The sequence below is a fragment of the Pieris napi genome, chromosome 6, assembly GCF_905475465.1.
Source record: "Pieris napi chromosome 6, ilPieNapi1.2, whole genome shotgun sequence".
Lineage (NCBI taxonomy): Eukaryota > Metazoa > Arthropoda > Insecta > Lepidoptera > Pieridae > Pieris > Pieris napi.
In genome coordinates this window covers 12,076,010-12,088,898 of record NC_062239.1, presented here as the reverse complement: position 1 = coordinate 12,088,898, position 12,889 = coordinate 12,076,010, and the positions used below count along the sequence as shown (strand labels likewise).

At 34.0% G+C, this 12,889-nt stretch overlaps 1 protein-coding gene across 2 annotated transcripts in view; it reads left to right on the top strand.

The window, feature by feature from the left end:
- The window catches only part of LOC125050348 (dipeptidyl aminopeptidase-like protein 6), a 142,052-nt gene extending 133,684 nt beyond the window's left edge, over nt 1-8,368 (top strand). For both annotated transcript variants that reach the window (XM_047650118.1, XM_047650117.1), the window contains exons 11-19: nt 1,015-1,135; nt 2,516-2,648; nt 2,719-2,891; nt 3,672-3,814; nt 4,513-4,704; nt 5,581-5,738; nt 6,475-6,686; nt 7,179-7,354; nt 7,932-8,368. In XM_047650118.1, coding sequence (XP_047506074.1) covers nt 1,015-1,135; nt 2,516-2,648; nt 2,719-2,891; nt 3,672-3,814; nt 4,513-4,704; nt 5,581-5,738; nt 6,475-6,686; nt 7,179-7,322 — 1,276 coding nt within the window. In that variant the 3' untranslated portion in view covers nt 7,323-7,354; nt 7,932-8,368. The remainder of the gene's footprint in view (nt 1-1,014; nt 1,136-2,515; nt 2,649-2,718; nt 2,892-3,671; nt 3,815-4,512; nt 4,705-5,580; nt 5,739-6,474; nt 6,687-7,178; nt 7,355-7,931) is intronic.
- The last annotated feature ends 4,521 nt before the right edge of the window (nt 8,369-12,889 follow it).

Below are 12,889 nucleotides of genomic sequence, written 5' to 3'. Positions count from 1 at the left end.
AATATCAACTTAATACAAAAAGTGTATTTATTTAGGAACAGTATACGGTAAATAAAGGATAATATTTGTTGTGATAGTCTATGTTGTCAATGTACACACTATCAACAATGGTCAATTCAAACGAACTTTTATATAAATAAAAATATAGTGTGGTTATAACCACCAATATGTGGATCCAGTGAGAGATTCAACGAAGAAGTGAAAAAAAAAACAAAAATCGAGACCCAGAGAGAATCAGACTAAGTATGTTAAAATAATATTTATTAAATTTAAATACTTTTCATACTTACGTTGCGTAGACCTCTCTGCATCTTCTACAGCCTTTACCAAGGTCATTGTTCAGAGGAGTTGTTCGGATTAACACATGCAGCTGAGTTTCATCACCTCGACATCCGTCGTTCCACAATTGAGTGTTTTTTAGGGAAGTTTTGTCGCGCATCACCACTGTGTGGAACCATCTTTGCAATGAAGTATTTATGAACCAATTCGACTTAGTGTCCTTCAAGAAACACTTTAAAAAGCGTACCAATTCTAAAAGGCCGGCAATACACTTGTGAGCCTTCTGGGAATGTGTGTCCATGGGCGTCGGTATCACTTAACATTAGGTCCGCTATATATATAGTAAAAGTATTAAAAAAATAATTCTACCAAGCTTGAATCAGCAAGGGACAATCTTCGTACATACCATTAATAAGTCTTAATCGATAAGTTGGTAGAGAAGTGTTACCCTGGCAAACAAGTTCGAACCTTAGCGGTGTAACCCCAAACCCCAACGGTTTACATGGCGAGGCATCGGTGTCACAGACACAGGCCAAAAGGTTCATATGACTTGCAAAAAAATTGACGATTGATAAACCAGTTGATTTTTGTAGGTTGAATTTGTTTTCGTTATGAAGTAATTCGTTTCGGCAATTTGTTATCAAATTCATATGAATCGTATAAGATCTGCTGAGAGGAACCAAGTTCGTACCAGATGCTGCAGAGACGGGCTCACTATATTATATATTGTTACAGTTATTACCTGGGTATACCAGAGGGAAAATCCGGGCAACGGCACTTATACCGGGTGTCGTCAGAGCCACCTCGTCCGGGAACGCCGCACAAGCTACCATATTGCGTCACTTGTTTATCTCATGTACGTAGATATGACTTGCTAACTTATAATTGTTTATTTCGTAATCCTATAGCTAATATAAATAATATAACAAAAAATAAAAACTAACCTTAAAATAAATAAAATACATTATTAAAACAAAAGGGACTCCCCCTTTAGGCAAGGTTCCGAAGAAACTGGCAGCGACTTTGAATAGCTAAACTAATTCTTTGTCCGATGTAGCTGCCAGCTCTTCGATCTTCTGTGCTGTCGACTAACCTTTTTTCTATTTCCTAAAAAGCCATTTTGCGCTAGGACTCCACAGACCAAGGGCCTCGACACCGAATGAGACAAAATGCATGCTTCTAGCTTTTTCAGCCGCTTCACAAGCCGCACCAGCTCTGCCTTGTGATTCTGTAGCTCACTTTTCGAACTCTCACAGCGGTTTTCGCAGCGGCGGTCGCGCTCAAATCGCGGTTTACGACTGATTTGAGCGTGACTGCCGGTGTGAAAACCACTGTACGAAAGTGAGTTAGAGAATCGCAAGGCTGTTGTTGGTTCCATGTAGATAGGAAGGGGCCAGAGTGTCTGAACAGGTGGCATCCCATACCAGCACCCGGCCCATTCCATGGAATCAAACTCATACCGTCCGGTCTCTTGCAATACCAGTCGGCTCACTAGTAATTGACATCACCAGATCATCATAGTGCAATACGTGTACCGATAATATAACGGATGAGGCCGGCTATATCATTAATATAAGCAGTGTTGGCCTAGTGACCTTTCTTTGTATGTGCAATTAATACTAGCTCGAATGGTTACGGCAAACATCGTGAGAAAACTGGCTTAAGTCAAAAAAATGAAACCATTTATTTCAATTAGGCCTTTTGAAAGGCACTTTCGAAAGTCAAAATTACAAGTTTAAAATATTGAAAAAAATTACTCTAGTTGTCCCTTCCAAAAGGTAGTTTCATATGGAGAAGAATGGGAAAGAAACTCAATTTCTCTTTTAAAATAGTTTTTACAATATTTTGTATACATTGATTTGATAATTATATGTGAAGACCATGTAATTAGACATGACTACTGTACTTAAATAAAATAGGTGCTTGTTGTTACAAAAACCAATACTGCAGATAGCTAAATAATTATGTACATACATGATGCTCACATATTTACTAGACCTAAAGATCAAGGACGTATTATCACAAAACAGATACAATTCTTAAAAGTACGGCAACGCACTCGCAAGCCCTCTGGTATTGGGAGTGCCCATGGGCGGCGGTATCACTTCCCCGTTTGCCCTCTGTTCTATAAAAAAAAACAGAGGATACCTAGAGATCGTAGTATTTTTAATATATGGTACCTATACCTACCTATAACAAATAGTAGGTATTTTTTAAACTAGTTATTGCTTTTTAGCCTCTACCATCGATAAACCTGGACTATTATGGAAACCTAGCTTCGTATCTATACAGCTCCTGGGACAGCGATTCCGATGAGGATCTGCCTACATCACCGGCTCCAAGTAAGAAGAAAAAGAAAAAAGTAGTTGGTAAGACATCTTCAATTATTATAAAACGCTTAGCTTAGTAACATTCTTTAAGATCTCTTTTTGTTTTCAGAAAACAAACCCCGCAATTTGCCGTGTCTGTATCACGATGCCCACTTCAGTCCGTCATCAGCGTACTTCGTGCTGGAGTGTCTTGGACCTGGTGTACCCACTTCAGGTCTCTACAAAACTGCTCTGCCTGAACCAAGGCTCATTATGCATTTGGAGAATAATACATCTGTTAAGGTAAAAATATTCAACATTCTCAAAATAACTGTATACATTCAGTTTCTCAAAAATCGATTCAGTTTTTCCAGAGAATAGTGCCTAGAAACTAAACACACTAGTTTTTCATATTACTAGAAAATTTTTTTTTTTTCGATATATTTATTAATATTAATAATAATATTTATATGTATTAATAATAAAAGATCGCCTGTCGTTTTATTTTGCGTGCTTTTAAAGTGTTATATACTCGTATAACATAAATACAGAGTTTTCAAAGAATATGTACATGTGGTTTAACTCGCATCATTTACGTTTTTATTTCAAAATGTGTTACGCTTAATAATTATTGTCATCCCGGGAATCGAAACCGCAGGACAACGAGACTCTATTTCTGTGGGTTAAATATATGTCAGAGCAATGGAGCTGGTATCAGCTGCCATTTTCATTATAATTTAATTACATCAAAGTCAAATTACTTAAAAACCATTATATGGTTTATATTATTTACCAATATTAATAGATCTACAAATTGACGACTATTTAATAGTCTGTAGTAATTTAATAGTCTTTATTATTAATGTTGAAGCAATGGTGTTAGTGTCAGCTGCCATTGTCAATATCATTTAATAACGTCAAAGTAAAATTGGTTCAAAACTGTAGATAGAGTATAGAACCATAGTACGTCTACGTTCAAAACCGTGTTGACTATTGAATAATCGTTAATTTATAGATCTGGCAACATCCGACATATATATAGATGTGCATATGTTTAATTTTAAATTTAATATTTTTTTACAGGAACGACTTTCAGGCATAGCTTTACCAACCCCTAGAACGTTCTCAGTTCAGCTATCAAGTGGTCACGCGGCGCGGGTGAGGCTTTTACTGCCTCCGGGGCTCAGAGAAGATGAGGTCACGAAGTATCCTCTAGTGCTTAAAGTGTAAGTACTTAGTATTTATATCTGTAGACCATAGATTTGCTAGTCTAATTATAAAAAAATATTTTTTTATTTCAAGTAAATTTTTATGTCAATATCTTTTAAATTAAAATAGAACACAAGAATAAAGTGTCTTCCATTTAGAGGCCGTTCAAGTATTAGGTAAGCCTATAGTGCTTAGGGAGGGGGGTCTTTTATGTAGTTGGTGATTACTTTAACAGTAATTACTTTTTTACACATATTACCCACACATTGTCTATGCTTGAAAACGGAATGCATTTTTCCTACAAAAAATTAATACGTTTATGTACTATTATTTTTGAAAGCTTTGCTTACTTTTGCTGACAAGAGGAGGGGGGGGGGATAAATTGCAGTAAATCTGCTTACGTTATACTAGAACTTATTAGAGACTGTAAGTTAGTGTTATTGGAAACTTTATTACGTTAAATATCCTTATGAGTAGTACATAGGTTAGACTTAAATTACTTCCTAGTCTTAAGTTAGGCAAGATCTTAATTTTCCCTGATGTCGTCTTCAATCTTTTATATAATTAAAGGTCCAAAATACCTATTTTATTTTTTATCCAATATCGAAACTAATGTAAATTTAAAGAAAATAATGTTATTTTTAGTATCCATTTGTTTATGTTCAGATTTGAATATTTAATTTACTTGGCTGAGAAAAAAAGTGTTTTAATTCAGGCATGGAGTACCAGGCACACAGCTAGTAACAGAGGAGTGGAAATTAGATTGGGGCTCTTTAGCCTCCAGCGGAGGTGCCATATTAGCAATGGTGGATGCTAGAGGTGCTGGCGGAAGAGGTCTTGCGGCTCACCATGCCTTACACAGACGTCTTGGGACTGTCGAACTGGCTGATCAGCTAGAAGTATCAGAGTGAGTTAAAATAAAGATATAACTAGATATTGTATAATAAATTCAGAATAATATAATCGTGATAAATGTGTCCTCCTCATAGTAGGTAGTATTATTCTTAGTGGTTTTTTTTATAGAACAGGGCAGGCAGCCGCCGCCCATGGACACTCTCTATACCAGAGGGCCCGCGAGTGCGTTGCCAGCTTTTTAAGAATGGGTACACTGTTTTCTTGAAGGATCCTTAGTGGAATTGCCAGGCACCTGGTTCCACATAGTGGTGGTGCCCGGCAGAAAATTCCTTAAAAATGCTCAGTTGTGGGACGGCGGACGTCGAGGTGATACGGGTTAAATTTTGGAGGTGTTTTAATATCTAGTTAGATAATAGTACTTATCAACACAGTTAATTTATTTAACATACCTACAGAAAATGTCGATTATTTTACTATATAGATAAAAAGTGCGTGCGTACAAAATACACATGTCAGAAGTGAAACTTCTTTCGAAAACTTATTTATATAAGTCTTGTTCATATTTATACAAATCTAAAACTTTAGATTTTCGAGACTTAGAGGGAGGGAAAAAGGAAGATATGTTAGGAATTTAATGAATTTAATTGTCATTAAAATATTAAAACTGTCGATAATTAATACAAATTATAAATATAATTTTTTTAATTTATTAAAAAAAAATATTTTTTTCTCCATGGCTATTTTCTTCATGCTACGTCCACCCTAACTCACTCCATCTGAATAGGTCTCAATCGTTCTTTTCTTCGACAAAAACGCTGCACATCTTCGTGACGCTAATATTATTATTGCGTTTCATCCGTAAAAACTTTACCCTCATGCGCCTAAAGAAGTTTCACTTCAAAAATAAAACTTCAATACCCTCTTTTAGATACCTCCGTGAATCCCTTCACTTCGTAGACGGGCGTCGAGTAGCCGTCTGGGGCGAAGGCCACGGGGGTTTTCTCGCTGCGCTGGCGCTGGCCAGTACGCTGAATGTCTTCCACTGCGCTATTGCTATTAGTCCTATTGTACGCTGGCGGTATTACGGTAAGCGAGTAGTTTCTGTTAACTGTACATCAAATAGTAAGTTATTTAAATAATATATTTGTGTGTTACTTATATGTTTAAGATTTTCCGTTTAAGTTGTGCTCTTGTACTAAGACTAGGTCTGTCTATACTGAGTACGACTTACCTCTATTGTGAACGAAAGTAACCTAAATTATATGTCTATACTGTACCCGAGATGACTACGTACTGACTACTGAGTAATCGGCGATTGTGTGGACGCACACGCACAACAGATACATTGAACTATACTGAAATCTTCTACGATTAAACTTCATCTTAATTATCAATTACCAAATACTATATATATATATATATTTATATATTTCTATAATGTTGTTTATTTTCGCGTTTTATACATGCAAAACGCCATCTGTTTAATTAAAATAAAATAATGCATTTAGACAAGATGGATACATTATTTATTTATTTAAACTTCGTAACATTCGTTACATTTATAGAAAACAAATAACACAATATATAAAAATTATACGGGCAACGGGTGGCCTTAACAAGCGATCTCTTCCAGGCAACCCCAGAAAGGTAAAAAAACTAAAAAAAGAAATATGACGGGTAAAGTGCAAGAAGCGCATAAACAAATCTTATAATTAAAAACCAACCTTAATCTATAAAAATCGAACAAATTTAATAAACTAAAAATACATTATTCTATTATTAGTATGTTATACATATATTTACTCCGTTGTTTTGAATATAGCTTCAGCATACGCGGAGCGGTATATGGGTTTCCCCAACGCAACAGGCAACTACCGTGGGTATGCTGATGCAGATGTGACCAAACAGGCCCTCGCTTTAAGAGACAAGATGCTGCTACTGGTACATGGTACCGCTGATGATACTGTGCACTTGCAGCAGACTATGGCGCTGGCTAGGGCGTTGGCTGAGCAGGGTTCTATGTTTAGACAGCAGGTATGGTGCATATATTATATAAAGCCTATTTTAAAGCCGTTTATTCCATATTCAAAATTGTAATTTTTTAAAATTCAATGACTAAACATCATAAACAGTTTTTTTCTTCTTTTTGGCTCTGGCACGGTTTGTGAATTAGCCAGCGTCATGTATAAGATTTTAATAATTCGCCCAACTCGAAGAAAGTGGAAGAAAAATAAAAATGATAATACAAATTACAAATACATATATACAAGTTTTAACAACTATTCTGATCACCTAATTGATTAAAAATATTCTTTTACAGCAAATTCAAACAAAAAACGGCTCCCGCCAAATTCGAAGGTTTCCCGCCACTATAGTGATAGTTGGTGATGATTTTATCAAATTTATTTATTTTGCAAAACCGACCAATCCAAACAGGAAGATGTATTTTTGAATAATAAACTTCATAACTGGGATGACCTCTGTGACGAACACCAACAAATAATAAACCACAAAAAATTCTTACAGATCTACCCAGACGAAGGTCATACCTTAGACGGAGTCAGGCGTCACTTATACCGTACAATGTCCACATTTCTGGACGAATGCTTTAGGAAGCAGGTGCCTCCTGAGACCAAGGCTGGTCTTCGGAATGGTGGAAACCTTGACTGAGGAACGTGGGGCGAGGAGGAGCTGTACTCTTGGTAAGATATAGAAAGACCACCACTGTTTTAAGAATTACTTAGATTGGCTTATATATTATATGAATGTCTAAAATCGTTATATTACGTGGTTTAATTACATATTTATGTAAATATTCTTCATTATTTATAAAAAAATAATAATTCATTGATTAGTTAGAAGCCCAAATGGTGTGTTCTATTCCCAGCGAAGCAATAATGTGGTTGACTAATCGACTATTTATTTTCCTTAAAAAAATGTGACTGACGCGGGCAATAATTATGACAATTGACAAAAGTCAACTGTCTCATTCAACAGCTTCAGAAACGTTTGAAGTTACTGTTTCAGTTCCAAGCTATATTGGAAGGGGCCTCATAGCCTAGCGGTATTAAGTGGCAGCTAGGTGAGGGGTACCGGGTTCGATTCCCGGTTCGAGGGCAAGTTTTAATTTAATTTAAATTTGTTCTCGGCCTTTGGGAGGGTTGTGCGGTACCGGGCGAGTGCCTAAACCGTACATGGAGGACACGGTCAAATTTCTAAAGACAAGCACGAATTATAAAAAATCCTATACTTGACGCTGGCTCTTTTATATATTTTCAGGTAACCTGAATAGGACTTCTTGTTATTTGAAAACCTGTAGTACAATTGTATCCATATCCTCGTGTGGTTCAACTTTGATTTGGGACTTTCTACTTCTTAAGATTGTTTAGTGCGACTATTTAAAAATATCTGACTATTAAGGTAAATTTGCTTAGGTATAGCCCGATCAATGAAATTAAAAACCTGCTCTGAGGGCGCTAATTTTCTATGATTGCAACACTAAGTAACTAGTGTACACATATTTTAATATAATTATTTATTGCAGAAATAAAATTTAATTTACAAGAGTTTATGTTTTAAATGACACTGGCAACCAATAATGACATCTTTAAGATTGTTGCCATTTGATACTTCATAGTTCCGATTCCACAACATGGCGAGGTTTTTTATTTTATTGGTCAGGCTTAGTCATTTGGGATTTGACGAAAAATCACGTCAAAAATTTATAAATAGGAAAGGGTATTAAGCGCCATTTTGTGTTAGTGATTAAACAATCATGTACAGATTATGCATCTGTGGACTTAAATTGTGGTAGTCTCTGGTCCTAGAACAAAACCCTTTCTTCATTTATCTATTCCGACATTTCTATCTTTATGAAAAAAGCTAGTTGACGCTAAAGGATTTGGAAGTTTTTTTTATTCTTCAGAATGAATGATGTTGAGTGAAAATAATCCTTTAAATTAAATAATTAGAATAAATTAGAATTGATCTATCGTCAATGATTTGTGATCTTAGTAAATATTTAGCGTTAGTAGTTGTTTTGCTTTGCCTTGTATGGACCAAGATGTAAGAGAAAGTGTTAAGAAGAAAGATTTCCAGCCTCCTTATTATTGAATACCAAAAAGATATTTAGCTTAGAGCTAACATAATTTCAGTTTAAAACCCCTCTTTGATAAAACTTCCTAGAATAGCTTCCAAAAATGTATAAAATCTTTCTGCAATCCCATTATTTTGAAGTATGTTTATTAGCTCCATTAATTAGATTTCACATTAATATATCAAACCGAGGAAGCAAACAGTCTGGAAAGATAATTCCGTATAAATGCGTCGCCCAAAAGTAAATTAATACTAAACTTTAACAAATAATTTAAGACTAGATTGATTTGATATTTTGATTGTTTGAACTGACAATGTACTCAAAGAGACTTTTTCGTAATATGTGTTGCATTCAAAAGATGGTTCGATTGAAGAAATAGGCATGGGCCTTGTTTTAATTTAAATGCGAATTTAGATTAAGTATGTAAATACAATGTAAGATAATCGTCATTTCAGGTAGATAGTCTGTCTTTTTACAATTGAAAGTTCTAATAAAATTAGTATTTTAAACTTGCTATAGAAGCGAAATAAATTTAATACCAAATTTATTGTTATCAACCGATTTCTTTACTTATAATATAGGTTAAGAAAATCTTAAAGGTTCATAGTCGACACTATCGAATTATGACTCGCTTTCTTGTCAAAATCCAATACGTTTATGACATTTGGAAGTCTGTGGTAAGTCTCGACTTCGACGATACCATTAGCAATTCAAATTGTTATCGCTTGGGAAAATGATTTCTAAAGTTACCAGTGTTATTTGTTTGTGTATTTCGTTAGCGGGACATAATTTGTCGATACGCAGAATTTGTTGTTATTAATTCATGGTTTTAGTCCGAACTATGACGCCCCCTTTCTACAATAAACCACCTTATTACACGGTAGGTACTCCTATAACGCATTTTCATATTTTAGTCACTCGTATAATACGGGTATTCACCCATATAACGCGGAGATTGCTTTAACGATAAAAGTTAAACGTGAATCATTTGTACACAACGCATTATGCGAGAATGGGGTCATAAAAGCGCGTTATGCGAGAATACTCCTACATCACGTAACACGTTTCCTATAACGCGGAACCAATCTTCCTTGTTATAAGAGGGATTACAGTATATCCAAAATGTTTTTAGTTCAGAAACAAGACTTAGCGTGAGCTTCAGAAAGGGGACTTACCGATGTTACCATTATCTCTAAGTCTGACTTCATTACGTCAAAAGTGTATTTTGACATAAGGGAGTCATAGTTACGGTATTGAATCCCCCTACGAATACACGCGTAAACGTTTTTCCACCAAAAGTTCGTTATGTAAGTATTTTGGTATAAATTTATTTGAAGGGGGATATTGGCACATTGATTAGGTACCAATTATTATATACCTATACAAGTTTGTTTCATATTGTAATTTGGTAAATTTATTTAAATTTAGACACTGATCAAATAATTTACATAAAGGATTTTAAATTGTAGATATTAAAATTAGTAACGACCAATAGTGATTTAATATATCTTAAAGTTTTTGACTAATTAGTACATTTAAATAGACCTTAATAGTGCTTTAATAATTCTAGATTAAGCTAAATAGCAATAAATAGTTGATACATTTTTAAATCATTCTTCCATTGGCACGTTTTAACTATATGCAATTATCTTAATAGAAATTAATTAAGTTTCAACGATAATTTAATAGAGATAATAGTAGATACTTCTTGCAGTAGCTTGACGGTTTAACAAAGCATATAAATACAAAATAAATCTGCCTTAAATACTTATTTGTATGAAATATAAATACTGCCAGTAATGCGCAGAAACTAAAAATTTTAAAAATTGCACGCCGAAGTATTTTCGTTTAGATTTAATATTTTGACTAAAAAATTAAAATATGTTTTTATTGAAAACAATCATTAAGTATATTTTATCGTGGCGGAAAGTTGACATGTTTTTCAATTCATTCTGGATGTGCATAATCTGTGGCAGCTGTCTTAAATGGCTGTTCTGTAGGCGCGGTTGTCTCATTATAAAACAATGTTGGATTAGAATGTTAAAATTGTATAATTATGTAATTATTATTCTCAATCGCTGGCGCAAAAGAGCGAATATTTTCAGATCGTATGCCTAAATTTACAAAACAAATCGTGCGACCCTACTCTCTCATCTGTCAAACGACGAAGGCAATTTGCTAGAGTGGGTAAGTCAGTATATATAGACAAATCAAATATCAAATATAATCTGTGTACGACTGATAAAACAGCATAAAACAAAAGTCCAGGATGGTTCTCTGTATAAATCATGAAGCTATTGCTCAATAAATTACTGAGAATAATTTCTCTAATTTAAAATTTTGAATAATTAAATTAACTTAATTATAAATATTGCACAAGTGAGACATAACCTAAGTGCCAAACATTGTGTTTCCTAGGTGAAGATGCATGTAGAGATTATATTAGAGATTTACTTACACGTTTTAGAATGGGTGAAATATTGGTTCCTATAAATATAATATCCGAAATCCTGTTGCTTGTGCAAGTCTGTTATTTTAAGGCTTTGTAGAAAATTAGTTTCACATGTTTTTTAGAATACACGTATTAGAAGGTGAACCTCCATAACCAAGAATCAAAATTGTAAAATTATTTAAGCTTGTCTATTATTTTAAAACCACGTCCAAAAAGGTTAACATGAAAATGGCTAAACTTTTTAACGTTGTCTTGGTCGATAAGTTATTGTATAGAGCGATCCTTTTGACCAGAAATTCAGCTTTATCTAATCAACGAGCAAACAGGACATATATCGCATAGGAGTAATTACCCTTATTAGTTCACTTCGAAAGTTGCTATTTTTAATTTATTACATACTAAGCGCACATTTATTACAATTGATATTTCTTAATGCTCAAAGCCACTCAGTCAGTATTATAAAAAAACTTATGTTATAGTAACGTTAGATATGTCATAGGATCGTTTTAATAATTCGTTATTGATTGGTTATCGTTAACTGGGCCTTGACAATCACTTTTGACAGGTGTCAACCACTAAAGCTAAACGAATTTGTATGGGATTGACATTAGCTCACGTTTTGTCACGTGACCATTTTTATAAAATGTCGTTTGGCTTTTGAAGTGATTTTGTCTCAAGCCCCTGTAACGAAACAATATTATGCTATAATAAAAATCTTCTCGAAGTACCTGGGCTTAAATGTCTATTATATAATAGATATTAATATATTACAATTACGGTAAAACAATCTCCATTTAGATTCCTGAGAATATATCACGTTTCCGTTTTATAAAACGATCTTACGACATAAATATTCAATTATCTATTTCGATTGTTAAATATTTGTTATGTATTTAGAATTCGGAGTTATAAGACTCCAGATCTTCTCTTGTTATAAATTATGTACTTAAGTGAATCGTTATTGCTTCAAATTTTATTTACTTACTGTTAACACTTCATTCATATTTTCATGAAGTTATTCTATCGTAATGTGAATTTCAATAAACACGAAACCATAAAAGCATTTTTATTTAATAACTTTGTCCTGCAGATTTTTTTTCATTATAAAAGCTATCCAAGAATGTGGCCAGCCAGGGGACCGGTTGAAGTAAGTACAGAGGATAAAATAAATAATATTTCATAAATATATTAAATTAGATATTTCTATAATCTATTTTAGGGAGCGTTCAAGTATTACGTCACGCAATTTTTGGATATTATTGAAACCCAATGTAACGCGCCGTAACGTTTTTCTGTACCCACGTATAGTAAAACGTTTCGTGACCACCTAGTGACTCTACATACCTAAAAGTTACCATTATGTGGTGTAAAAAATAATATTAACAATAACGCGTAATTCAATCCCCACCCCGCATCGTAATGTTTTACAAAAGGAAAATTCGTAACTTAATACTTCGCTTCCTTAGACTAAATTCTAGACCTAATAATTTACACCCATCAAAGTAAAACGGATTCAATCTCTAATTTCGATGTACATATATAGGTTTTATTCCAATTCTGGCCCAGGCTTGACTTTGACGTTCAGACAACCTTGAACTATTAGCACTCGAGAAATGTACTCAAAATATTTATACTAAGTCGAATCGTTAAAACGGTATTATATTTTGGGAAGTCTTAATTATATTTAGA